Here is a 25,191-nt window from a genome sequence, read left to right on the forward strand (position 1 = left end):
ATTTTCACCCCCCATTATTTGGATTTTCCAAAAACGAAAAAACACCTCTTTCTTTATTTTTAACGTAGATCCCAAATACCAATTTTCAGGTCTGTAATATCTTCAGGTTCTGAAATATAAGTAGCCTCATTAAAGGCATTCAAGCTCTTTTTCACCCTTTTCCACCCTTCCTACTGGAATTTTCCGAAAACAAAAAATACGTGTTTCTTTATATTTAAAGGAGATTCTAAATACTAATTTTTACATCTATAAATAAAAGTTTTGAAATATAGAAACACTCATTTTAAAAATTCGCCCCCTTTTGACCCCCCCCCCTATTAATTGGATTTTCCAAAAACAAAAAATACGTGTTTCTTTATTTTTAAAGGAGATCCCAAACACCAATTTTCAGGTCCGTAATATCGTCTGGTTCTGAAATATAAGTATTCACTCTAAAACGCGTTCAGCCTGTTTTTCACCCCTTTTCACCCCTCCTATTGGAATTTTCCGACAACAAAAAATACATGTTTCTTATTTTTAATGCAGGTTATAAATACCAATTTTTACATCAGTAAACTTTAAAAGTTTTGAGATATAGATGCACTCATTTTAAAAATTCACCCCCTTTTTACCCTCCAATTAATTGGATTTTCTAAAAACAAAAAAATACGTGTTTCTTTATTTTTATAAGCGGTCAAAAGTACCAATTTTCAGGTCTGTAATATATTCAGTTTCTGAGATATAAGTACCGGTATCCTGATAAAAGGCATTCAACCCCTTTTTCGCCCTTTTTCCCCCTTCCTATTGGGATTTTCTGAAAACAAAAAAATACGTGTTTCCTTATTTTTAAAGAAGATTCTAAATACCAATTTTCACATCTATAAACGTTTAAAGTTTTGAGATATAGATACACTCATTTTAAAATTTCACCCCCATTTTCACCCCCTTACCGAAGGAATATCCAAAAATCCTCTCTTACATCATAATATGAATATATTCCCAAAATTTTATTTCTTTATGTCTAGTAGTTTTAGCTCGGCGATGATGAGTCAGTCCAGTCAGTCAGTCAGTCAGTCAGTCAGTCAGTCAGTCAGTCAGTCAGTCAGTCAGTCAGTCAGTCAGTCAGTCCAAGCTATTTTATATATATAGATTTAAATTCTCTTTTAGGTAAACTATATACAAGTAATGCTTTGTTCACTGGGTTTTGTTAAAGGTTAGCAACAACAGGTGGAACCCATCGTTCCCCCTGATGAGCTTAATACATATTTTTCAGAAGATATAATACAGTAAAACCTTGTTAAGACGTTTCAGCAGGAGACAAGAAAAAATAACGTGTTAAGCAAGAAAACGGGCTGCTGAATATACGAAAAAAAAACAAGTATCCAACAGGGATATGGAAATACTAGATACGATTTTTTTACGACATGGCATTTTACGTTGTGTGCATTGAAAATTATATCTGCAATTTCTAAAGATGAGAGGAAAGTATTAAAAGGTGTAAAAGAACCTTTTTCGCTGGGGCTTATAAAATAACAAGTGTACTGAAAGATGTAATAAACACCAGACAATACACACATGAGAACATGTGCACCAGGGTCAATAAAATATCGAAAGTATTATTGCAGATCACACTCTTTCTAAAACAAATGTTAGTAGAAGCCGTTTATTTTGGAGTAAGCATTATTTTCTGGTCACACTCTTACACAATGAATTGGAGGTTACACTTGACCATGTGCGACCGGGAGGAATGACTTTGGCTGCCATTTTGAAGTCAAAATATCGACCAATTCGAGTGATCAAGATGAAACTCAAAGGTGTGAGCTCAACATTCGCTACCTCTGCGTGCTTAAAGATGTGGGTGCCAGTCCACTTTTTGACGGATTTTAATTTTGTGTTCATTAGTAAGGAATTTCAAGACTTTGTCCGTATCCATAACTAGGCTATCATAAGACAAATATGCACCACGCTAGTCAGTTTCACATGATTATGTTCCTAATCCAGATATAAGCTACTGTATCACGTGACAAATTTTCACTACACTTCACTGTACCAACATCATCCTCATCATCAATGTCTCACTCCAATTTCTAACTTGTGAATGGAATGCAAAATATACGCACAGACAGACTCACAGTTTTTCAGCAATCTCGCTGCTAACCAGTGAGCAAAACTGAACATTCCTGAGGCTAACGGGTTGCTCCGGAAGGTGCAAATTATCCTGTGAAGTTCGGGATTTCAAGGCCTTTTCCCGTAATCACACACTGTGGCTACGGCTCTTACCCGAATTGGAAATCACGTTTGTTTCACAAGGGATGACAAATAACATTTTCAGGGCTAGGAAAAATGTGACTGTACTAAGCGGTAATAGCAAAAACTCGTGATGCAATAAGTGAGTTATTTTTATATAGATTTAATACAATGAGAATCGGGACTTCGAATTTATGACGTGCTACGTGGGAAAACTTGTTAATGAGGAATGCACTAATGAGGTTTCACTGTACCACCTAACCCAATTAACCAACCGGACATAAATTTATACCATTCATTCTACCCATCACCTAATTGTCCATGTTTTACTTTCCAGTCTGTCTCTGGCAACGAAGTTAAGAAAGTACTGTATTCAATTAAATGTAATGTCGTAGCTGTAGATTTCATCCTAATACATTTCATCTATGATCTTATCGGTCCTATTCATCCTATTGCCACACATATATTCAGCTACTGTCTTAAAACCAGTACCTTTCCATCTCTCTGGAAATGCGCAAATGCTAATCCAGTTCCCAAGAAACCTGATCGTAAACTACCTTTTGATTACTGTCCCATCTCTATTCTCCCAGTGATTTCTAATGCTTTGGGATGACTTGTGTTTGAAGAAGTATTGCAGTATTTAAATAAACGTTCTCTCCTTGACCCGTAACAGTCAAATTTTAGGAAGGGGTTGTAGTACTGCCACTGCTCTCCTTTAAGTGACAGAAATGTCAGACTTGCTATGAACAGTGACAAGTGACAGTCCTAATGCTGTTGTGTTTCACTGGTGCTTTTGACACAGGATACTTGCAACAGGTATCAAGGATGAACTTAACTCTTCAACACTCAAATTTTTTACATCTTATTTGAATGATCGTTGACAACATTTCAAAGGAAAGTGGACACCCTACAAGTTAGAGTTTTGGAACCACTGCAGTAGAACCTCGATAATTCAAAATCGGTTACAGTAATTCAAAATCCTGCCTAATTTGAAGAAGCTCTCGTTCTCGGAAACATGATGTACAGTTTTGCATGTTATTTAAATTGTTTAATTCAAAATACAGATAATTCGTAATTCGAAGAACAATGTCGGTCCCAGTAAAAAAAATTTTGACCTTTAATTCAAAACTGCTTTTACATTTAAAAAAGTAAAATAAAATAACGGAGTAATTTAAATTCAGAATTTCTCTGCATCGTGATAGACTGTGTCTTCTGGAACCTGCAGAGGTAGCCTTCCGCACTTTCAGTCACTTTGGTGTGTATACATAGTGTGCTTCATAGTTGCTAAGTTCGATAGAAATCTTAATTCTTTTGTATTCAGCATTTTAAGGAACTCCACAATATCACATAGCAGGCAGTGTGCGGAGAAGCATAATCCGCGAACACTGCCATTGCCGACAGTTGGCAAAAATACCAATATAAATGGTCCGTTATTGGACATTATAAAATTTCCAGCTAACTCATTCCTGGTTGCCAGCGTTTCCACTCTGTGTGCTAGGTTGGGCTCATCAGTTGGTACCTAGCGCACCTACCAAGACGCATGGCTAGCGTGGCTCACATAGTCAATTCGTACACACCGAACAATGTTGTCAATGCTGATGAAGCTGCATTTTTTTCATGCCGAGCCCAAATGGACTTATGGTTTTAAAGGAGAGAAGTGGCAGACCAGAAAATTGTACAGGGGTGGGGTCACTATACTGTGTTGCAATGCAGACGGAAGTGAGAGACTTCCTCCGCTCGTCATAGAAAAGTTCAAAAAGCTACGATGTTCTGTGCAATTACAAGGCATCTGCAGTACAGTAATCCAAACAATAAAGCATTTGCACAGGGGAGCCAGCATAATTTGTCCTTGTCTTTGAATCGTGCTTTTTTTTTTCGTTGCACGAGGTTATGTTTGCCAGTGTTTTATCCATGTGCATTATTTGAATAATGTAAGTGCACCTTATTGGATAAATTTCGGAAAAAGTTTTTTCCCTGTCATTTGAAAGGTTTAAACCATGAATCAGGTGACTGAATGCATTAATGGGTCTTAGAATACTTTATGATGTGGGAAAGGTTGGCATTTCTGAATTATGAGAGAAGTGCCATGGTGGGAAATCGTACAAGGATAGCGAGAGACTTCCTCCCCTCGCCATAGTAAAGGTCAATAAGCCACAATGTTTTAGGGACATCGGGTACTTTCCGTGCGAGTATAAGGCATCTAAAATGCATACAGTACAGTAATCCATTGAATAAAGAACTTGTACAGGGGACCCAGCATAGATTTCTCCTCGTCATTGAATCATGCTTATTTTTTCTCTAATTGTGTGAAGTTATGTTAGCCAGTGAATTATTGAAGTGCATTATTTGAATACTGTAAATGCACCTTGTTGGATATTTTTTGGAAATAGTTTTTTTTTTTTAAATAATATTTTATGATGTGGCAAGGGTTGGCCTTACCGAATTATGAGTTGGCAGTTAATTCAAAATCACATAATTCAAAGTCCGATTTTTGCGTCCCAACGACTTCGAATTAACGAGCGATAAAATCATTTCTTACAGTACAACAGTGAGAAACCTTGGCATGACTGACTGGTTTCAGTTCCAAATCTCTCCACAGTGTTCAAATGGATTGGGGGTATATAACACTGTTGATGTTGATTCGAGTGGATGGAGACGTTAAGCGTTGAGCAGACCCCCTTGGTGCTATTCGACAGGAACAGGCTATGTGCCGGCACCAAGTTTCACCTTCTCCTTTCCCACCGTCATATATCTCGCCATTCATTTCATCTCGTCGACTCCTGTGATAAGATTGACGTCAGGAAAGGGCATCCAGTCGTAAAAACTCGCTATGAAGATCCGTCTCGATTCATACCCAACCCCGTAGAGAAACAGGATAAGGGTTGGACATACATACTATGATGTGCATATAACTCCTTACTACCATGAACTTTGCACGGTAAAACCTGATAAAAGACGTAAATATCACTTTCTTGTTTTAATATGTAAATTCCTGCATAGCAAACTCGCCTCAGTACATTTCCTCTAAATTTCAATTTCCTCCTCTCATAACTGTAACACTAGTGCTAGCACTACCCTTGCTATTCCTCGACACCTTTCATCTACGTGTAACAATTCTTTTACTGTGACCAGTTCCAGACTTGGGAATTTCTTACAAGTCAGTGTCAGGGACAATGATTCATTAACTAAATTCAAAAGATCTTGCCGAAATTACCTGTTGAATGCTACCCGCAGATGTGTGCACTGTACAGCTGAGCATGTGAATGGCGAAGTACTGTGAGTGTTTCTCTTGGATATGTAGACCTAGTTGTGTAATACGTATAGTTATTGTATGTTGTGTATTTGAGCAGTATTACTTAATATACATATTGGTTAATGTACAGTGTAGCCTACTATTTATATTATTTTATACATGTGAGAGTGTTAGTATAATGCAACTCTGTTAGATTATAAGTTGATCTACAGTAGAACCTTGAGAATTCAAAATCATTTAATTCAAAATCCTGCCAAATTTGAATATGGATAATTCGTAATTCGAAGGACAAGGTTGGTCCCATTACAAAAAATCAGACTTTTAACTGGAAATTGTCTTCAATTTTATAAATAGTATTTTACACCTTAATTTAAATTCAAAATTTCTCCACGTTATGATAGAACATGTCTTTTGTAATGTCCAGGGTTAGCTTTCCACACTTTCACTTTTGTGTGTCTTCAGAGATGCTAAGTTTAAGTGAAAATGTAGTTTTTTATATTCTTGCAGTTACTCATTTGACTTTTCAGTTTTAGTGTACAGTTATGTACTCCATATATACATTTTATTAATACTGCAGTTTAGTTTATTGTTTGTTGCATTATCAGTATTTTAGTGTAGGGTACACGTGTTAGTTTTTGTGTTATGAGATTCCTAAGCATCAGTATTCTTCCAATACACTGAACGAGAAGATGAGAATTATAAGGGAGGTTGAAAATGGACAAACAACAAAAACTGAAATAGCCAAAGGATTTGGAATTCCTATGTTCATGGTGTCAACATTAAAAATAAATATTGTGAGACTATAGAAGCTCAAGAAATGCTGGGTGCGAATATTGCAAAATGAATGTGCATTCGAGTAGCTGAACACACAAATTTCGAAGTGGAATTGATCAAGTGGTTGGTTTCAGCATGTTTCAGTGAACAGTATTCCTGTTAATGGCAAAGTTATTGCGGGGAGTGCAAATGAACTGGTGCTAAAGACGGGACTGGAGATTCAGTGTTCAAACAGGAGGCTACAGAGTTTTAAGGAATGCCACAATATCATGTGGCAGGCAGTTTGCAGAGAAGCAGAATCCATGAACACTGGCGATGCTGACAGGTGACGAGAAAGCGCGGCTCATATTATCAATTCATGCGCACCAAACAGTATTTTCAATGCGGATGAAACTGCATTATTTTTTAATGCCTGGCCCAAACGGTCTTAGGGCAGGTTCCAGAAAGGTCCATCAAATCAGTCCTTGATGGGAGATCAGCTGATTGCCCATCAACTTTAATTTCAGAGCGCGTTGCAGGAAACCTAAACCCCGATCAGGTTTCTCCAATTTACTGATTGAAAATCTGAGGAGAAACTATATCTGGCAACAGCGCAACTAGTGACCACTGCCTTGTTGATTCGTTAAGGAACGTGTGTAGCAGAGACATCAAAGTGGCAGTGAATCAGACAACAGCTGATCCAGATCGTGTTTGGAAAAGTAAAAAATAGTGGGTTTTGAAGCGATATTAGTTTTCGGCTTAAAATGAATGATATCCCCACTAAGAAAGTGAGAGGGCCGAATTTTTCATTAAATGATAGAGCCCTCTTACTTAATATAGTTGAGGGATACATGCATATAATCGAAAATAAAAAAACAGATGCTGTGTGGGCAAAACAAAAAGAGACGGCTTGGAAGGAAATTGCTTCTGATTTCAATGAAGCCAGTTGCGAATGTTCCAGGACACCACAGCAGCTGAAAATTGCCTATGAAAATTTTAAAAGAAGAGCAAAGAAACAGGCTGCAGATGACAAGGTAAGTTTAAGTTTTATCATGTTGTTGGTTAATTAATTCAAATTTTGAGTGTACAGAAATTTAATATGCCACAGATAAGTACCAATACTTATTTCAAGGAATTTCATTTGCGATAATTTGTTAAAATCTGAGTTGTTCTGAGTCCAAAACCGTTATAAGTTGAGGTTATGTTAGATTATTGACTATGGATAACAGAACATTACATAACTCCTTATAAGATAATTACACCTTGTACATTTAACATTTCAGTATATTTAACGAAGAATAAACCACTTCAGATTTAAAAAAAAAAATGAAATTGGTAGCCTACTATATAGAGGAACTTGGAAAACATAATGAGCAATTGAAACATTACTTCATCAATTCTCTTATCACCTTTCCAGGCTGAACTCTACAAAACTGGTGGCGGGACATTTAGAAAAAGCTTGGATGCAGATGGGGAAAGACTGGTATCCAGGCTAAACTCCCATTTTGCACCGTTAACCAATCCCTGTGATAGCGATGGCCAATATCAGGTGTTTGAAGGAAATTCTGAGGATACTTCCAATCTTGAGGCAAGTATAAATAACCTTTGTATAATTTAGGTTGTAAAATATATGTACCTAACTACATTAGCCTACTTATCAATGACTACAAAAGGATCAGGGGTAGGTAGATGGTTAATAAGACCCTCTGAAGTGTAAATTACATTATAGCAAAAGGTAAACAATGAAAATCTTCCCAGAAGCAAAAAGAGAGAGATATTTCCTTTCTAATTAAGTTACTGTACAATAAAAAGTCCTTTACAGCCACTCATTCCCTCTGAGGGCTGTTTGATGAACACCCCTGACATGTCAGATCAATGTTTTTGTCACTATCCAATACATACATAGAGTAATAATAAAAATATTCCTAAACGATACAGGCCAATGACAGAAACAAAATCAGTGTTAGACAAAAATTAATCTTTGTCACTGGCCACAAACCAAAAAAGGGAAGCTGTAGCCCTATTTGTTGAAAGACAGTCTATGTCCCATACACCCTTACCTGTTTCTCCCCCACACAACTTCTGGAGTTGTGCAACTGGCGCCATTCATTGCAAGTAAGCCGATGTGAGTGCTGCATGTGGAGCATCTCACTAGCAACAAGACTGTATGTTGCAGAGAGATGCCTGTGCTGCACATGGAACATCTAACAACTAGCCTACAAGAGTCTTATTTTTTTTATATGATATAGTTTGCAAGATAAAAATATGTAGGAAAGTCCATATTTTAAATTTATTTTAAAGGTGGGGCTATGCTGAATATACATTTTTAAAACTTTAGGCCTATAATAATCATGTACCTTAGCATGTATTGCCTGGCTGCACTGAATTCTTAGATATTAAATATTTTTGTGGTTTTTATTTCCATAATCACATTTGGAGAGAATGGAGCTCTATTTTTCAGTACTGAGCTCGATAGCTGCAGTCGCTTAAGTGTGTCCAGTGTCCAGTATTTGGGAGATAGTGGGTTCGAACCGTACTGTCAGCAGCCCTGAAGATGGTTTTCCACTGTTTCCCATTCTCACACCAGGCAAAGGCTGGTGCTGTACCTTAATTAAGGCAACGGCTGCTTCCTTCCACTCCTAGCCCCTTCCTGTCGCATCGTCGCCATAAGACCTGTCTGTGTCGGTGCGACGTAAAGCGACTTGTAAAAAATATATATATATATTTCATTAACTTATAGTATTTTCATGGAAAATAACATCAGATATTTCTATTTTCAATATACAGTATATACATTAAATATTTTCTAATAATAGGTCTTAATGGTAGTTTATGTTTCTTTGTGATTAACAAACAAAGATCATCTGTAATACAAGAAACAACTTGGACAAAAATGCAAATGCATGCATGACTGGATGGAGTAAAAGTTATACTTCTCCAGATATTCATTAACCAAGTAATAAACTGTATCAGTAAAGAATCTCACTTGACTGTTGCAGAATAGCTGATATATTGAGATTTAAAACATGCTCTTGCTCATAAATTAAGGATAATATGAGCTTTTGGTACCATGGGGCATGACTTTGTACTAAACTAGTGCTGACAGCATAGATACAGTCAAACATGCAAGAAAGAACCAATGCACACATGTGATGCATAACTATTCTTTTGACCATATACACAGGTTTCAGTGTGGTATGTGATGACCGTGCACATAGATACTGTACATACAGTACAATGGGTAGATGTACTGTGGATCAGGTTTTCGAGCAGCTGTTGGGAGATGGTCTCTCATTCTTGCACCAGTGCCTGTCATAGCTCCAGAAGATTTGTGGGAGGGGAAAACATGCACCCACACATCGACAGAGAGCATTTCAGGCACGCTCAATGAGGTTTAGAATATGGGAATGGATAGGCCAGGACATTCATCTGGTGTCTTCTGTTTCATGGTTGATCGCAGCCCAATGTAGTTGTGCATTGTCATCCATCAGTAGGAACGTGGGACCCACTGCATTCCTTAAAAGGCAGGTGTAATTTTGCAGATTGACATCCTGGTACAACAGATGTGTTTCAGTTCCCTACATAATGCTGCTTATAGCAGGTAGATACCTCGTTCATATTTCACGCCAGACGATTGCGTGACAAAAATCACTCTTGAGAGTATACTTGGAGTAGTCAGTGAAGCGAACCTGGGTCCACTCTATACCAGGCATTACAGGCTCCTCTGTGGGCATTGGTCATTGGAATGTAAATTGTAGGCCTCCATGCTCGTTGAGTCATCTGTACACTGTGTGTCCAGGAACAGCTGTTCCAGTGGCAGTAGCAAGGTGCCCTTGCAGTACTCATGCACTTATGGTGAGATACCTTTCTTGTACACTGTAGATGTTCTCTGCTGTATTGCCAAGATATATTTTATGCCTGGTGAGATGACACTTCATGGCATATGTAGCTCCCGTAGTACACCCTTCTGCATTAGGCCAGCTATCCTGCCCCTCATTATATCATCATTATGTGAGTTTTGAGCCATTTCCAACGCACAATCAACACTGACAGCAGAATCACACCTGTGAGTCATCGGTCCAGTTAAACGCCACCACCCATCTGACCAAGATCACAGTTACTGCAAGGTGTTTGGTACAGTGATTTCAAGCCACAACATGCACACCAAAATTTTGTTTGCAGCTGCTTCAGAATTAACCTTAATTTATGAGCACATGTGTAAGGCATAAACATTATTTCTACCCATATAGCTAGGCTTGTTTTTTGAAAATTCTAAAAGCTTGCAGCCTACCAGTGCAAGCAAGTCTTTTTGTCTTGTACTGCAGTAATGAACAGTATATCTGAGTTTTATAACATTACACATTGTTTTGAACGTGTAGGTGTTTGCACAGTTCATTTTATTTGAATTTTGCTATGTATCCTACTTAATGGCTAGTTTCTGCAAAATTTATAAAAATTCTGCTGGGAAGTATTACCTCATAATTCTGTACCATATGTTGTGGGGAAATAGATCACTCTTGCAGTCCTGACAGGACCTATTTAACCACTATTCTGAAGATAAAGAGTCCCTTACTGCTTATGTGAACTAATTTCTCTGTATGTTTCTTCAAAGTAAATGTTCATCTATTCTCATTGATTGCATCCTCTCCACTGCAAATGTGCAGTTTGAAGTCAGTAAACATGACTTTCTCTCTTGTGTGCTATCTCAACATAATAAAATACACAACATGATAAAGACTTCATTCAGATCAAAAGTAACTTTAATTTAACATCAATAGTTATGAATATTACTGGTTTTGAATGAGAGAGTATCCTTTCATAATTACATAACAGTAACAGGATACAAAAGTGATGTGGAGATAACCTAAAATTGAATAAATAACCAATGAAAGGAAGAGTGTATATATAAGAATATTGAAAAAATGTAACTGAATTATGTACTTGCAAAATGTAAGACAAAATAGTATGGTACAGTCTAGTATGTGTGAAGATAAACAAGTTGGCAAACAAAACAAAGTTACAGATAGTTGAACTGCAGTGCCTGGTAAACTGAATGATGAAGTTCAGTGGTATCTTTTCACAGTGTAATGGAGTTTGACCTAGAGAATGTTAACTTATTTCAGTTTAAGTTTAAAAAAATCTAAAGGTGCCTTTTGCCCTGAGAATCACAACCTGTTTGAGCATCATAATCTGGATGCATTACATGCTGTAGAAAACTCTCACTTCCTGCAAAACATAAATAGGAAGAACGCAGAGTGCTGATGGTTTGGAAGGGAGCCTGACATATAGGAGAGTAATATTAAGGAGAATGTAGAAATAAAGAAATAAATACAGATTTTAGTTGTTACCTCAAACTAATTTCAAATATATTATCTCAAATAATGACAAACTATTCTATTGAAAGTTTTGACATCTAATTAATGGAATGCATCTCTTCATTACAGGATACACAGGAAACCCTGTTAGATGTTTCCGTCCCTGTTGTGACACATCTCACTGCGACTGCTGGCTGTGATGATTCTGCAGATCGCACAGAAGATGAAGTTTCACCTGTTCTCTTGTCTTCGTCTCCTTCAAATAAAAATTCACAGTCAGCAGTTCAGCATCCGCATGCGGTGTCACAAATTTTGAGAGGAGGCAGAATATCCAGATCCAACTCATGTGTTTCTCCCGAGCATGTAAAGCACAAAAAGAGGAACAGGCTGGGAGACTACACTGCCAGCAAAACAGATTTCACTGATTTTAGACGCCAACTCTTACTGGAAAAGCACGAGTTGGAGATGGATATTTTACGCACAAATCTCCAGATGGCAAAAACAGAATTAGAAATAAAGAGAGCCATTTTAAATAGAGAAATGAATAAATAATTTCCATTTCAGTGAAAGAATGTGTTAAAACTTTATTTACCTTTCTGCCACTTCCATAAAATGTGTATCTATGAGTGCAGCTCTGACTGCATTTCTCCCATTTCCTCTTCCTCCTGCAAGTAGTTCATCCTCATCTGCCTCTGGGTACATTCTTGCAATTATATCTTCATCGAGAGGTGGGGGATCATTTTCTCCTGCAAAACATGCAGTAATGCATTCTAAAGTGGTAGATCTTTGCCTTCCCAGTCTGAACCGAAGACCCACTGACAAGCATGGGAACCTTCTTTTTACAACTCCAAATGCTCGCTCGATGCAGTTCCGAGTGTATACCAGAGTAGAATTGTACATCATCTCTGGTTCAGTCCTGGGATTTACTAAGGGTGTCAATAGAAAATTTGAGCATGGGTAACCTCCATCACCTAAAAGGATTCCATTGCCCATTTCTCTATTGACAAACTGAGCACGCAGCCTACTCATTAAAAATATGGTGCTGTCATGTGTAGATCCCTGCCAACGGGCTACAACATTCCAGAACTTTAATGAAGGTGTACAGACTGCCTGTACATTTATAGAAAAGAAACCTTTTCTATTGCGGTACAGTTCTGCATCATTTCCACCTGGTGATATGATGGGAATGTGAGTACAGTCTATACAACCAATCACTCTTGGAAACCCTGACATGGCAGAAAATTCTCTTTGAATTTCCAGACGTTCTCTGTCAGTAGTGGGGGGTTGGATCAAAGTTTCGGCGAGCATTGCAATCTCGTGTGTCACTTGCCTAACCACTCTGCAGATGGTTGATTTGTGAACCCCTACCAAGTCACCCAAAACAATCTGAAAACACCCGGTAGCGTAAAACCGAAGTGTTATTAGAAGCTGGTTCATGGGAGAGAGGGGGTGGTTTCTATTAGTTTGTCTACAAATTCATTCCTCAATAATTGACAACAAAAAAACACACGCGTCCTTACTTAACCTAAATCTTTTCACAAACTCACTTTCGTTACACATAAAAAACAGTTCATGTCTATCATGAAAAATTCGTCTTCTTAATATAATTTCTTCATATTGTTCGAAGATTTCTTCGTCAGAAGAATCCATGTTAATAAATTACTGTACTAGATACCCTCGTAACAACTGACCGGCGAACAGGCCACGGCACGGTACGAAAATTACAAAACATAAACAAACATGCTGCGGGATAGGCTGAAGTTTTGTCATGTTGGCTTATTAATTCTAAAAATTCTGGTTTTATATAGATATAAAAATGCCAGAGATAAGTATTTATTTCAAGATTTGGGTGGTATAAATTAATCGTTCCATGTTCAACATTGAGGTTATATGTGAGAATAATGACTACGGAAAACAAAATAGTACGTCACTCAAATCCCATTTTCTACACAAACTTGGATTTATTTATCACTGAAACGTTAAATCAGATGTATTTAACAAAAGAATAGCATCCTTGTATTTTAACGACTGCAAGAACTGATTGGAGAATCAGTGCTTGATCAGCATGAATTTGCTGGTCAAATCTGATGGGAGATTGATCGTCGATCAAACACTGATTGCTGTTTCTGCAACTCACATAGGATGATTGTCAATCAAACCCACACTGATTGCCAGTCAATCTCCGGTCAAACTCTGATTGGCTTTTCTGCAACCGGGCATTAGGGTTTTAAAGGAGAGAAGTGCCATGGCAGGATATCATAATTAGGATAGGGTCACTGTCTTTCTGTGTTGCAATGCGGACGGAAGTGAGACACATCCTTCCCTCATCGTAGGAAAGTTCGAGAAGCCATGATGTTTGAAGGGTATTAGGCACTTTCCATTCAAGTGCAAGGCATTTTAAAATGCCTGTAGCCGGGCTGAGTGGCTCAGACGGTTAAGGCGCTGGCCTTCTAACCCCAACTTGGCAGGTTCGATCCTGGCTCAGTCCGGTGGTATTTGAAGGTGCTCAAATACAACAGCCCCGTGTCGGTAGATTTACTGGCACGTAAAAGAACTCCTGCGGGACCAAATTCCGGCACCTCGGCATCTCCGAAGACCTTAAAAAAAAGTAGTTAGTGGGACATAAAACAAATAACATTATTATTATTAAAATGCCTGTAACCCGGCGAGTTGGCCGTGCGGTTAGAGGCGCGCGGCTGTGAGCTTGCATCCGGGAGATAGTGGGTTCAAATCCCACTGTCGGCAGCCCTGAAGATGGTTTTCCGTGGTTTCCCATTTTCACACCAGGCAAATGTTGGGGCTGTACCTTAATTAAGGCCACGGCCACTTCCTTCCAACTCCTAGGCCTTTCCTATTCTATCGTCGACATAAGACCTATCTGTGTCGGGTGACATAAAGCCCCTAGCAAAAAAAAAAAAAAAAAAAAAAAAGAAAAAGAGTGACTGGTGTGCCTTGAGCACAAAATGGCCTCTCAGGAGAGAAAAATGTTTTTCTTATGTGTTCAGTGCGCTGCGCCCAAACATTATTTAATTTAAGAAAACGTGCATCTTATTTTTCTAATTCCCTATGGGAATCAACATCTACATCATCTTATTTTTCTGCCGGCCAACACTAGTGCTGAGCAGAACCGCGATTTATCGCTGAACACAATGCGATGCCATTCATCAGCTGTCAGTCCATGCTTCCCGGTCATGACACCACTCCAGACGCAGCCGTTTGTGTTGTTGTGTTAATGGCAGCCTACGCATAGGACGGTAATTCCCTACTCCAGCTGCTGCTAGTCTCCGACCAATGGTGCAGGATGACACAGAATGTTACAGAATCCATTACTTGTTCTTGGATTGCAGGCGCAGATGTGAAGTGGTTACGATGTGTTTAGTGCACAATACGGTGATCCTCCCTTATGGTGGTCAGACTTGTACAACTGAAACCTTGACAATGAGTATACCTGCCCTCATATTCCCATGTAGTCCGACATCGGGCCACTGTCACATCTGAATGCTCTACAAATCTCAGTATTGCACGATTCGAACAGCCGGCCAAATGGAGACCCACAACGAGGCCCCTTTCAAACGATGTCAACTGCTGATAACGCTGTCTCACATGAGTACGTGGAATCTCCATGTCCTACACAGTGATCACTCAACATCTGATGCTGTTCACGCACCATATATACCCTACCAGGCCTGGTAACAACACTAAACACGAACAACACTAACACACACTGGTGGCCGTTCTACCTGTCGCAGAGATTTGCAACTCTAATTATTTACCGACCCGCCTATGATGTGTATGTGTACAAAGTTATTCAACTATTTCTTCTGAGTGCTTCAATTTTATTGTCAGGCAGTGTATATACAGGGTCAACGAAATAGAATACTCATATTTAAAAAAAATGCTGCTTCAAGTTGGATGGAGAGGTTGGGGTGATTGTGAACTCGATTTGAGGAGCAAAGAACAACAAGTGTTAATTTTTTCAAAACCGTTGCTAGTAGTCATCATCGTCTGATCTTGACCTTGACCAAGTGACGTAACCCTTGCTGTGAATAGTGCATCTTCACATGCAATGTGTAGCGAAGCCAGTATTATGTGGACTGCCAAGCAGAAAGCTTGGTTTGTTTTTCCTTAGCTACACAAAAGCAAATGAGAAATTTGTGTCCATGTTATCTTCATGCACGTTGGGGCGCTGCTTCATTTCAGACTAACTCGTGTAGTGTATGAATGTATGCAACACACAGAATGCTCAGTTACTGAATGGTTAGATTGGCAAAGGTGGCCTTATTCTTTGGCTGCCTAGAAACCCCTGTCTCACTCCAATGAACTACTACTACTTCTTCTTCCTCTGCGGATACATTAAGAACATTAGTTATTGTGAGAATATCTATGACTTAGTGCGTCTCAGAGAAAGGATCACTGTTGCCATCGCAACTGCCACTTCAGACATGTTCCAGCGTACAAGACAAGAAACTGATTATCGATTCGATGCCTGCCATGCCACTAATGGAGCACGTATAGAAATTAAGATATGTGAGAAAACCTTCCATACTTCCTCTTCTGTTTAAGACCATAATCACATCAATATGTTTGTCCTACTTGAAGTAGCACTTTTTAAAATATGGTTATTCTTTTTTCAACAACCCTGTATGTCTAGGAAACAGATGGAGAACAGCAACTTACTGTATAAGAATATGTGGATAGAGTATACGCAAAAGAAAGGCATGGATCCAAAACTTTTGCTGTAATGATTATTATTCCATCCTCCACTGACAAATGCTGCAGCTCCGAATTTTCGATCCATGTCTTTCTTTTGAATTTTATTGAAGATAAAGGTATAATGAACAGTAAAAATTTAGATTTGTAAACATTTATTCTTCAGTTGCACGGTATAATTATGTACAAATTTTTAATTGCAGTTGGAATGTTGAAGAATGTAGACAGCAGTATAAACATTGTTAGCAGCTCCAGTGCACATTTGGTTGATATCATGAAGCCACAGCTAGAAGTTCAAGTAAAGATTGAAACACTTGATGGAGTGTGTGACTTAAGCAGGATGCACAAGTTGATACTGACAGAGGAACAATTGGTCCTGTTAGTGTCAGGTATGTAGACAACCATTAAAACTATAAGCTATAGGGCACATTATAGTAGAACCTCGATAATTCGAAATCGGTTAATTCAAAATCCCACCTAATTCGAAGAAGCTCTCGTTCCCGGAAACATGAGATATAGTTTTGCATGTTATTTCAATTGTTTAATTCGAAATACGGATAATTCGTAATTCGAAGTACAATGTTGGCCCCATTACTGAAATTCAGACTTTTAATTTGAAACTGCCTTTACATTTAAAAACAACAGTATGTTACAGAGTAATTTCAACTCGAAATTTATCCGTTCCGCGTCATAATAGAACGCGCGTTCCGGAACGTGGAGGGGTAGCTTTACGCACTTACACTCACTTCGGTGGGTCTACAGTGTGCTTCATGATTGTTAAGTTGAATGAAATCGGAATTCTTTTGTATTCAACCTTTTAAGGATCGCCGTAATCACACAACAGGCAGTGTGCGGAAAAAAAATTCCGCGAACACTGGCGATGCCGACAGTTGACGAAAAAACGTGGCTCATATAATAATTTCGTAGGCACCGAACAATATTGTCATTGCCGGTGAAACTGCATTGCTGTATTTTCATGCGAGCCCAAACGGTCTTATAGTTTTAAAGGAGAAATTGCCAGCCGGGAAATCGTAGAAGGGTGAGGGATGGGGGTCATAGTAGTGTGTTGCAATGCACATGGAAGCGAGATACTTTATCCCCTCGTCATAGGAAAGTTCGATAAGCTACAATGTTTTAAGGGCGTTGGGCACTTTCCATGCCAGTACAAACCATCTAAAAATGCAGACAGTACAGAAATCCAAAAAATAATGCATTTGCACAGGAGAACCAGCATAATTTATCCTCGTCTTTGAATTGTGCGATTTTTTTTTCTTTCGTTGCGTGAGGTTATGTTTGTCAGTGATTTATCCAATTGCATTATTTGAACATTTAAATGCACCTTGTGTGATACATTTCGGAAATAGTTTTTTCCATGGCATTTGAAAGGTTTAAACTGTGGATCGAGGTGATTGCATGTATTAATGGGTCTTAGAATACTTTGTGATGCGGCAAGTGTTTACTTTTCTGAAGTGCGAGAGAAGTGCCATGGCGGGAAATCGTACAAGGATAGAGTCATAGGAAAGTTCGATTTTAAGGGCATCGGGTACTTTATGTGTAAATACAAGGCATCTAAAATGCATACAGTATAGTAATCCAATTAATAAAGCACTTGCACATGGGAGCCAGCATAGATTTCTCCTCGTCTTTGAATCGTGCTTTTTTTTTTTCTCTCTTTCATTGCGTGAGGTTATGTTTACCACTGAGATATCCAAGTGCATTATTTGAATACTGTAAATGCACCTTCTTGGATACATTTTGGAAATAGTTCTTTTTTCATGGCATTTGAAAGGTATAAACTCTGAAGCAAGGTTAACTCCATGCAGTAACGAGCCTTAGAATATTTTGTAACGCGGCAAGGGTTGGTATTTCTGAATTGCGAATTGGCGGTTAATTCGAAATCACGTAATTCGAAGTCCGATTTTTGAGTCCCAACGACTTCGAATTAACGAGGTTTTACTGTACATTGATAAAACAAATGAAACTAAATGATAGAGATCAGTAGCACACCAGTCGAGAGCACAGTTGATAGTACCCATGTAGAAGAAGTACAACATGTTTGTTCAAACAAAGGAGAGAAGGAGAATTACTCTTCACATTCTTGTGTACCAGATTGTTTTTAATCTAGCATGACTAAGCCAATAATTTTGGGCCGTTATATGTTAGTTATCAACCTACATATGTTGATACCGGTGTTCTGTCGGATTTCATCTGCACAAGGTGCAAGGAGATGTTGACTGTAGTCTAGTACACACAGCCAAATCAATTACGCTACCTCCCTGCGTTGTGATATATGTTAGCTTTCCCATTTCATCTCCCCGCCACCATCCATTTAGAATAAATAGATTTTCTGCGGCACATAGTTCTAGGAGTTTATCTATCATTGGCTCTATTCCTTTTTTACTATATGCTGGAATAGACTCCCCAATTTGTGCGTTCCAATCTCCCAACATAATAATTCCTGCCTCTTCAAAGTTACTTCTCATTAAGCTAAAACTCCTCTATTAAATCCTCAAAAAAGTTCATATTTGTATATGGTGACCCCATAGGATGGTTATATATAAAGCCTTTGCATATATCTCTCTGTTTACTCCCTTCCAGTCTGAGTTTGATCCAAACTACATCTTCCATGTCATTAGGTAATTCTTCTATCTGATTACTGAACTCTTCCCTTATCAGAAGTGATATTCCTCCCGGAGTTCTCCCTCGTGTCCTACGTTTTCTTTTCATTACACTTCTCGTAACATAGCCCTTCCATGATAAAATCTTCCCTTCGGGCATCCATGTTTCTAAAAAGGAAAATATCACAAAATTTTCCACAAGCTCAGACACTCCATCATTCCCCAGTTTACTTAATAAGCCTTCTATATTAACAAAACCAATTCTCAATCCTAGTTATTTCGCTTTCCTGTTATCAGAGACACTTCCTGTTTTGCTACGTGTATTTATTGTTTTATCAATTTGGACTATACTTCCATGAGGAGAACTATAAATTTCCCCTAGCATCTTTCCTTCCAGTTTATTACCTTTTCCATCTGTGAGAACCCCCTTCTTAGCCCATATGTCTTCCAAGTTCTGTCCTTGTTTCTTTTTCTTATAGTCTTCTATTTTGTTGCTGCTTTTTACGGCTACCGGTGTAGTACACGAGCTATTCCCCGATTCAGCATCACGTGTTAAGCATTTATTCACAGGTCGTCCCTCCTCACTGGTGGCAACAACCTCACTCTCAGTAGGTGTCAGCAATCTTGTCGGCATGAGCTCCGCTCCTGTTTCTTGCGCGTCATATACAACACGATCGACTATAAGACTCATTTTAATAGTCCAACCGCAACTCAACCTCAACTACGGTTGTTTTATCAAGAGTTCCCCCGATAACTATACGTTAAGAAAATCTTGCATATCTCTAATTTTATCTTCAAGGTTAACAAATATACACGTCCCCAACATAAAGAAGAACCTTATCGCCGATTTTACTTCGTCACTTGGATACTGACTTGTTGAAATTTTTAACCAACATGAATGAACATTTTATTTTATCATCATAACTATCATATGTGTTTTAATTTTTGTGCCATTTTGTCATATCTTTTAGCTATTGCATCATCATAACTATCAATGTGTTTTAATTGTCTTGCCATTTTGTCAAATCTTTTAGCTGAAGATGTTCCATAATCAGAACAAAACATGTCCTAGAGATTAAGCTGGTTTATATTATGTAATTAATAAAACTATTGTATAGAAATTGATAAGTATTGGAAGGTGGGAACCTACTTATAACTTAACCTTAGTTGTGTTGAGCCAATACGGGATAAAATTAGATTTATAAGCTGTCAGGCAGAAATTTATCAATTTTTGTTCTATTCTCTACATAATAATTCAGAATGAAGAATTCCCCTTCATACATTAATTGACATTTTTACAATGCTACATGCTTTCTTATGTGAAATACTTCAATAATTTTACAATTTTATCTAGCCATCTGAATTGAGCACTCTGTAGTGGGTCGACCCATCTAGTGCTGCCTCAGGCACGTGCATGAATGAATGACTCACATCTCTCACTCGCATTTGTGCCAAGGATGGCTAGTAGCTCACAGGCACATGCTATGCTACCATTGTAGCAGAGCAAGCTGTGTCTGTGCATGTCTGTCGTTCTTAAAACTTCATGTTCACATATTCATGATGACTGGGGAGAGAAAAGGCTGTAACCAAGAAGTTGAATAGCGGTATATACATTCTGACCGCAAATACCAGCTAAATAATAAAGCATGTATGCTCATACGTGGTACTTGTGTGTCACAAGGATACTGGATTATATACTGGCTATATTCGATGCAAAAGGTGTATGGAAAGCTATGTGTACATCCTGCAATCGGTATCAACCATTTGGTGAAATATTGTTGCAGAAGTAATAGCATCAGTTGCAGAATGACATAAGTTTCTTGTAGCGTTTTGTCTGTGTTATATGCTTGTTTTATTTGTTGTAGTACACAACACATTCATTGTCTAGTTCAGGGGTTCTGAAAGGGTGTGCCGTGAAATTGTTGGACTGTGCCGCGAAAAAATTGCTTGTGTATTCAATATTTTAGTAATACTATTAAAATTGCATAATGGCGTAAGCTTACATGCAGTAAGAACTCAAGAAGTAAGATGCTCTGTCAATAATATTACACTATTGTTGCAATTTAGTGGGAAATGTGGGTTTGTGTACTTTTGCACAACTGTTCGATGCAGGGAGGAATCGCAGACAAACACACCGGTAATTCTTGGTTTACAGAAAGGTCGCACACGTTTCTTATTTTCAATGCAGGTCAGTGCGGAAAATCCCTGTTCGCACAGATATTTTGTTAAAAACTGTATTAATGAAGATATGGCATGCTCTGACAACACTGAGAACTCTCTTTTCTATGAAATAGTGTTTCTTCCCAAAAATTTCAGCTTCAAAGTTTGATCGGCTTGAAGTTCAGCGAATTCTTCTACCTCTTCTAATGGTACATGTTTTTTGTCCTCAGCAGTAACGGCAAAGGGATTGCAAACCCAGTTGCATTCGTTCACGTTGTGGGAAGGAAAATATTCTTGCAGTTCATTCTCCAAAACAGAAAGACATTCTAAAATTAGACTGGAACAGATGTCGGTATCAGCTGTAAGATGAAGCATTTTATTATCAGTTTTTGAAATTTTAACTTACACAGTGGAATTTTTCTTAAGAATCCCTTTCCCTGCGTACTGGCACTGAGATTTTTCCAATGTCCAAAAATATCAGCTAGGTATGAAACTTAGGAACACGAAGTTTCATCGCTAATGAGGTCAGCAAACTCAGGTTTTTCTGTGGCAAATATTTGTCATAGCTCATGTCTAAGTTCATAAAATCTGGAAAGTACACTTCTTTTGGACAACCAGCGAACTTAGGTGTGAAGGACCAGAGTTTCACGAACAGCTCCTGCGTCCTGACACATTATTTTGAGAAGTCTAGTTTTTAGAACTCTACTTTTAATGTAATTAACAATTTCAACAACCGAGGTCATTACGTTCCTTAGATCTGAAGGAATGGTTTTTGCTACCAAAGCTTCCCGATGTAAAAAACAATGTGTGGATCCAATGTGCGGAAAATCTTGCTTCAACCTTGAAGTAAAACCTCTCATTTGACCAGGGCTCCACCAGTGCACACTGAAATACAATTGTTCCATCTCACTTAATTTTCTTCCAGTGTCACTGTCATAGAATTATATATGTCTGATACTTTTGACGTCAGAGGCAATTCTTTGCAGGATAGGAATTGCCATCATGTAATTTTTCCACTACTGGTACTTTTTAATATCAGCTGACATGTCTTCTATGCGGTGAGCAACTGTATCGTTTGACAAAGGTACTTTTTTGATATCTCCCTCTTGCAGTCTGCTAACATGGAGTAACTATTTCTTTACAAGCTGGTAAAATCAAAGTTTCTGCTGCTGTATGTGACACTATTTTCCTGACAATTATTTTTAGTACTTTATAGCTAGCTACTAGTGCTTTTTTCAGAAGTTGTAATTATTTTATTCATTGCCTTGCCTTCTTTAATTTGAGAAGAGCGTAAACGATTTAAATAAGCTTTATATTTATTTTCTAAGTGACTGTGTTTCGTTTTCAAGTGTCTGTTTAGTTTGCTTGGAACCATACATTTATTGCTAATTTTTCGCCACATACAATACACTCAGGAAGTTCACGATTTCCAGATTCAGTAAATGTAAATCGGAAGCATAAATAAGAATCCTGATACCTGCGCAGAGCATCAGACGATGCGGAAGTACCTTCTCACTGACACTTGATCTGGGTGATTCACTTGTTTTACTTCACTGCTGTTAAATTGTTGGCATTTAATTAAAAACTTCTCCATATTACAACACAATATCTGTATATTTACTTCAGTTTTATAACACCACCAAATATTGCGACTTATTCAACAATCAATTGCACTACATTTAAACATCTCTCCAAATCCAACTGAAGTACTGAACTGACTGCAAGTGATGATTGGTTTATATATGCTCCACATAGGTTTGGGAGTGATTGACATGTTTCTCTACTAACGTTCCAGTGGTTCTTGTGCCTTCTGCTAGGGTTATAAATCTTTCGGGACTTCTCTGTAACGTTTGAAATTCCCCTAAAGCAGGCATAGTTACTTGTATGTTGGGGTGTGCCACCAATACTCAGCATAGCAAAACAGTGTGTCGCGAACGAAAGAAATTTGAGAACCCCTGGTCTTGTTATTAAGAGCCGGGCTGAGTGGCTCAGATGGTTTCACACATTCTTCAAAATCACTCCTATTTTGCTGAAAGAATGAACTTCGGAGGTGTTCCTTCTAGGACGGATACCTTCTACATGGATAATATGAATAGTGCTGCCACTCCTGCTCTGTTAAGCTAGCAAACACTGCAGAGACACTGCTCATTGCTGAAAATACAGTTTATCGGTATAATATCCACTTAAAGCATTAATTCACATTATTGAAAGTGACCTTAATGATGGGATGCAATTATGACGAGATTTAAAGAAAAGTGCAAAAGCACGCTTTTTATTTTCATCACGTTTATTGTGTTTGCAATATTTTCATGCGTCATGTTATTCCTCTTGGCACATTACTGAGCATGAAGGGAGACCACAGTGCATTTGTTGAGAGTAATATGAAGGCACTGTGGATGCCATGTTCACATGTGCACAATTGTCGGCATCAATTCTGCGCTCCAACAAGCTGGGTGCGGGTGTTTACAAGCTTCCTCCAGTTCATCCTGTTCACCCACAGCTGATGTTCTAACTTTTGCTGCCAATTTACGTTATGTTTGGCAAGGTCTTTGGCAGTTTGCTTTTCCCATCCATCACAAGGCCTCCTCTAGGCCTCTTACCGAAAACATTCCTTTCATAAGTTAGTATGCTCTTGGGGTCTTATTTGGAGCCAATATGTCCATATCATTGTAATATGCTTAATTCTAAGTTTACCAACAGACTCTTGTCCATTCCAAGTTGTTGCTGGACATTCTCATTTCCTATTTTCTCTCTTTGTGTTTTGGAGACAAGAACGAAGGAACTTTCCATTTCAGTAGCCTGTAGGTGACTTTTTACAGGTCCAGTCAAAGTTTCTGCATCCAGTCCTTATGTTGAAATTGGTTCAATACTGTATATGTTTTGTATAGTGTGATCTTAGAAGCTGGGGGAAATGTGTTCAAATGTAGACAGTGAATATGCAATTTCTTCTTATAGAAATATCCTCGCACATTTGATGGCCAGTGCTTTTTCAGAAAGTCTAGAAATGCAGTTAAATGTGTATTTTGGTTCCAAGTGTCTATTATTTGAAAGTATATACAGTAGAAGTCCGTTATAGCGAGAATTCATAACGGCGAAAAATTTACTCGCTATAACGGATTGTCGTTATATCCGATTTTTGTATAAAAGTTGGAAAACCCTTCATGCACTTAAAAATCAGTATGAAACGGCAATCAGTTTGTTCAAAACTTGCGTTTCCGTAGATGACATCCACACTACGGCTTACTTGTTTGTTATTTTTCGTAATCCGATACTACGTGAATGTTTAATTTCATTCTGAAAAAAAAAAAAATAGTACCATATATCTCCGAATCCAAGATGAACCCCACTTTTTTCCTTCAAAAAATTTAAATCAGACTCATAAAGAAGTTTGTAAAATCATATGAATGCCTTGTCTTACAGTAGGCCTACGCATTTTTAGACTATTTTTAGACGCCGAACATTGACTTTCGTCACGCCGTATTTCTTTTTTTTTTGGCGGCTGCACAATTATTTATTTCCGCGGGTTTAAGGACCAAAAACTCAACATTGACATCATAATACCGAAGAGAACTCGTTGAAAATTTTCCGGCAATACCTGTTCCATGCGTCTCTACAATACAACGATCCATCAGGAAATTATTCTTGCTGTCTATAAAACTGTTACTTTTACGCAGCGTCAGATATAACCGGCTGCCGCTACACGCATGTCTCGCTTGCCGGGTTCGGCCAAATTCAGCGGCTAGCGATGTATTGGCCTAATTGCGAATGTTGAAAGTCAACGAACGAGTGTATTGCGCCACGGTATGGACATTCCCCCCTTGCGTTTTTCGTGCACATACCTCACAATTTCATCTTCGACTTCTTTAAAGCGTCCTTGTTGCGGACCACTGAATGCATTTTTTGTACAGTATGCATTTTTTAGCTCTTTGTCTTCACGCTAACGCCAAATATTGGCTTTAGTTAGGCCTATGCCGTATTTTATTCTACATTTCTGTGTGTTTAATAAACATTAACTTATAATTGGCATCATAATATCGACTAGAACCCGTTGAAAATTTGCCGGCAATACCTTTTCCACGTATCTTTACAATACGACTATCCATCACGAAAATATTCTTGCTGTCTATAAACCTTAATTTTACTAAGCGTCAAGTAC

The 25,191-nt window shown here is 38.2% G+C and overlaps 1 protein-coding gene across 3 annotated transcripts in view; it reads left to right on the top strand.

The window, feature by feature from the left end:
• LOC136863858 (COMM domain-containing protein 4) overlaps nt 1-25,191 on the top strand; it is a 198,421-nt gene that overhangs the window by 94,463 nt on the left and 78,767 nt on the right. For all 3 annotated transcript variants that reach the window (XM_068226076.1, XM_068226077.1, XM_068226078.1), the window contains exon 7: nt 16,461-16,646. In XM_068226076.1, the coding sequence (XP_068082177.1) occupies nt 16,461-16,646 (186 nt within the window). The remainder of the gene's footprint in view (nt 1-16,460; nt 16,647-25,191) is intronic.

The sequence above is a fragment of the Anabrus simplex genome, chromosome 2, assembly GCF_040414725.1.
Source record: "Anabrus simplex isolate iqAnaSimp1 chromosome 2, ASM4041472v1, whole genome shotgun sequence".
NCBI lineage: Eukaryota > Metazoa > Arthropoda > Insecta > Orthoptera > Tettigoniidae > Anabrus > Anabrus simplex.